The 3,163-nt window shown below is 43.1% G+C and overlaps 1 protein-coding gene across 1 annotated transcript; it reads right to left on the reverse strand.

Moving 5' to 3' along the window:
- Nucleotides 1-748: 748 nt before the first annotated feature.
- Nucleotides 749-2,174, reverse strand: LOC108574732 (class E basic helix-loop-helix protein 23). Its single transcript, XM_017937365.1, has 4 exons — nucleotides 2,037-2,174; nucleotides 1,330-1,568; nucleotides 1,068-1,243; nucleotides 749-978 (listed from the first exon to the last, which is right to left on the reverse strand). The coding sequence occupies exons 1-4, from the start codon at nucleotides 2,172-2,174 to the stop codon at nucleotides 749-751; spliced, it is 783 nt and encodes a 260-aa protein (XP_017792854.1).
- Between the last annotated feature and the right edge of the window lie 989 nt (nucleotides 2,175-3,163).

Here is a 3,163-nt window from a genome sequence, read left to right on the forward strand (position 1 = left end):
AATAAAATATAATATATATATATATAATATCTCGACATGTATCACATGCTATATTGACTATCGCGTTGCCGGACGGGATTTGGAAATTTCATTCCTCACCCTTACATCATTTCTCTCTCTGGCAGTTAATGCTTGGATGTTTCGAAAAAGGTAAATGACAAAAAAAAGCTATGAAAAAAAAAATTGCCTTCTTCGATTTATCTTCTTGTTTAGGAGATCGATTTCTGTTCACCAGAGACAGAAATATGCTGTCACACTTATTGCTCTTGTTGGTAAATCGTTAGACCGTAAGTGATTAGCATTAAAATCGTTAATCGCTAATACTTTCATAAACTTTCATCTTAGGAGCATCAACCGTAAATACTAATATTGACTTAGCGTTTATCGAACTCGTAACAATGTACGCCGCCACCCATTGACTAAATACTTCTCCGCGAATACTTTTTCATTGTAATATCAACATTGTAGTATCAGTATATAGTCTCGCTTGTTCGAAATCTTACAGGCTATTCGTATCGTATTATAGACTTAATAATAAAAAATGGATCGTTCGATTCTGTTCTGGAAGATTAATTGCGTATTACCGATTACTCCCGCTATACTTCCTCACCGAGATCGTTATCATCGTTAAAATTAACGTACTTTTCTTAATACAATAAAGTAAGAAATCCTTGGAATATTCCTTCTAATCGTTTGATTTTCGATTCAACCTTACATCTAACCGAGGAAAAAAAGGCTGGAATCTTTTTCAGTTCGATTCTCCGCTGGCTACTGTGCCATCCGTCGGAGGGCCGCCCGCTGTGACGCTCTGTGGATCGGCCGTATGAAGTCCTGGCACATCCTGCACACCTTGGAACAATTTGCCTGGGAAACCATGCAACAGATCGTAGGAAACAGGTGTGGGTGGCAGGGCGGTGGTGTGAGCGTGAGGCGACTGTAGAACCGCTATCACTCGTCTCAGTTCCTCCAAAGCGTTTCCTGCGTCGTGCGTGTAATTCAACGAGAAACAATTTCGTGAATACAGGTGAAATTAAACGACCACGTAGTGCTTCTTGCTTTTTCATTACCTTGCATGAGAATGTAGTTCTTCGCCAGGAGTAGAGTGGCAATCTTCGAGAGTTTTCTCACGGACGGACTATGGGCGTACGGAATTACAGATCTCGCGTTGATATTTAATCGCATACTTTTCCCCTGACGTGTTGTTTTCGACTTTGGCGGGCAGTTTAATCTCGACGCTCCTGGTCTGTATTCGTGAAAAACATTGTAATTAACCAATTACTGCGACGATTAATTAGATTAATTGAGTATTTATCGTAGAATTTTTTACACCTTTCTTGATCGGGTCTATTTTCATCGGAGAGAGCGCTAGACGAAGTGTGAGGCTGAGGTTGTTGTTGGAAATAGAAACCGCCGAGACCAACAGCACCCAAGGGAGTCCTTCTCCCAGGTGCGCTCTGAGGGTGTTCCGACGAATAGCCAGCTGGAGGAGCGGAAACACTTGCGTGTGATGCTCCTGGCACAGAATACATAGACTCGAGCGATGCCGTGGACTGTGGTGGAAGTGGGTGCTGTAACAACGTAATAATAAAGAAATTTAATAAACTGATTCGTTAATAATATACTACTACAATCTACAATCCCTTCAATTTACAACTTCACTATATTTTCACCCTGAGTTTGATACGAAAACACCTTTAGTTCTTAACTCATTCGTATTAGAATAACATTTTTTCAGCCAAAGTCACTTAAAGTCATTTAAAAATTCAATAAACCCTTTTCAAAATTTCAAACAAAAACTTAAAAAGAGCAGAAAAGGAGTTGTTCAATTTTTAAATAGTGAAGCGATTTGTGGACCACCCTGTGTAATCGACAGTTATTTATAATACGACTACATCTTTTCAAAAAACATTTTCTCTTGCATTGTTCTTCAAAGAGTGAAGTCAGGACAAATGACCAACCTTCAGATTACTCAACGGTCATTGCCTCTGTATATAGAATTATTTACGATCAGAAAAATTTGTTGAAAAAATACCCACAGCAGTACGGTGCTCCCAGGCCCATGTGGGATGCGATGCTGAACGCTGCCAAGATCCTTGTTGCAAATGCGCCTCAGGAAGACCCTCTCTTCTATCATCATCTTCCGTGGAACTACTTTCACCGTCGTACGACCTCATCTCTCAAACGATCCCCGTCCTCAATTTTAAACAAATAATCTCTCTCGAATTTCTCTATACTCTTCCAATCGCCCTTTAACTCATTCACCAGAACCGGCTTCCTCGCGCGCATGAAAAGGTCCACAGCCCGGTTATCATCGTTCACGCGTGAGTAACGCGGCGTATCGAGCGAACAGTATCATCGACGAGCATAACATAATCAATAGTAACCGCAACACTTACCGACAAATTTCTTTCCGCCGCCGGTCATGCACGGCGCAGGATCCCTCCCGAATGCAGCGAGGATCAGCAGAATTTTTTGCGCACCACCGCGTAATCATCCATCCCTCTGAACATTCAAATCCTTCTCCTGATTCGACAGAAACAATCTTATCCACGATCAAAGGGGGACTCGATTAATATACAATTCTCGTTTTTTCCACCCTATTTATCACCAATCCTATACGGTGTAAATAAATCACTATTTACGACTGCGAAACGACGCCAATCACAGCCATGTTACGCGACCGATCTCTGTTTTCCTCTCGCCTCCACGAGATAGCGTTCGAATGTTCCTTCCTCCCGATTGCCCGATTCTCCCACGCGTTCCTCGTCTACCTCCGTCAGCTTTACCTTTTTCATCACTCAAATCGATGCATTTTCTATTTAACGAAATTATCGCCCCCGCGGAACGTACTAAACCGTCGCCCACAAAACACGCACGCGTCTCTATTGTTCAAGATACAGCCTGCGCAGAGCGGGTGGCTGCAACCCTTAAAATGTAGTTCGACTCGCCGCCGACAGGGCGTGTGACGATCGAATAGAGGATGCTGGCCTGGACCAACGGCTGGCGAACCCTAGCGAACGTATGGCTAAGTTCCAGCGGATAGAACATCCGCCTTTTACCATCTGGATAGGTCGATGCCCAGATGGAAGGGTCTGGTCCTCTTGGGGGGCTGTGCTACGCGGTATTTTGCCCTTTCGTGACTAGGATGCTTTCCCTTGTTCGA

Source organism: Habropoda laboriosa, unplaced genomic scaffold (genome assembly GCF_001263275.1).
Source record: "Habropoda laboriosa isolate 0110345459 unplaced genomic scaffold, ASM126327v1 scaffold223, whole genome shotgun sequence".
Classification (NCBI taxonomy): Eukaryota; Metazoa; Arthropoda; class Insecta; order Hymenoptera; family Apidae; genus Habropoda; species Habropoda laboriosa.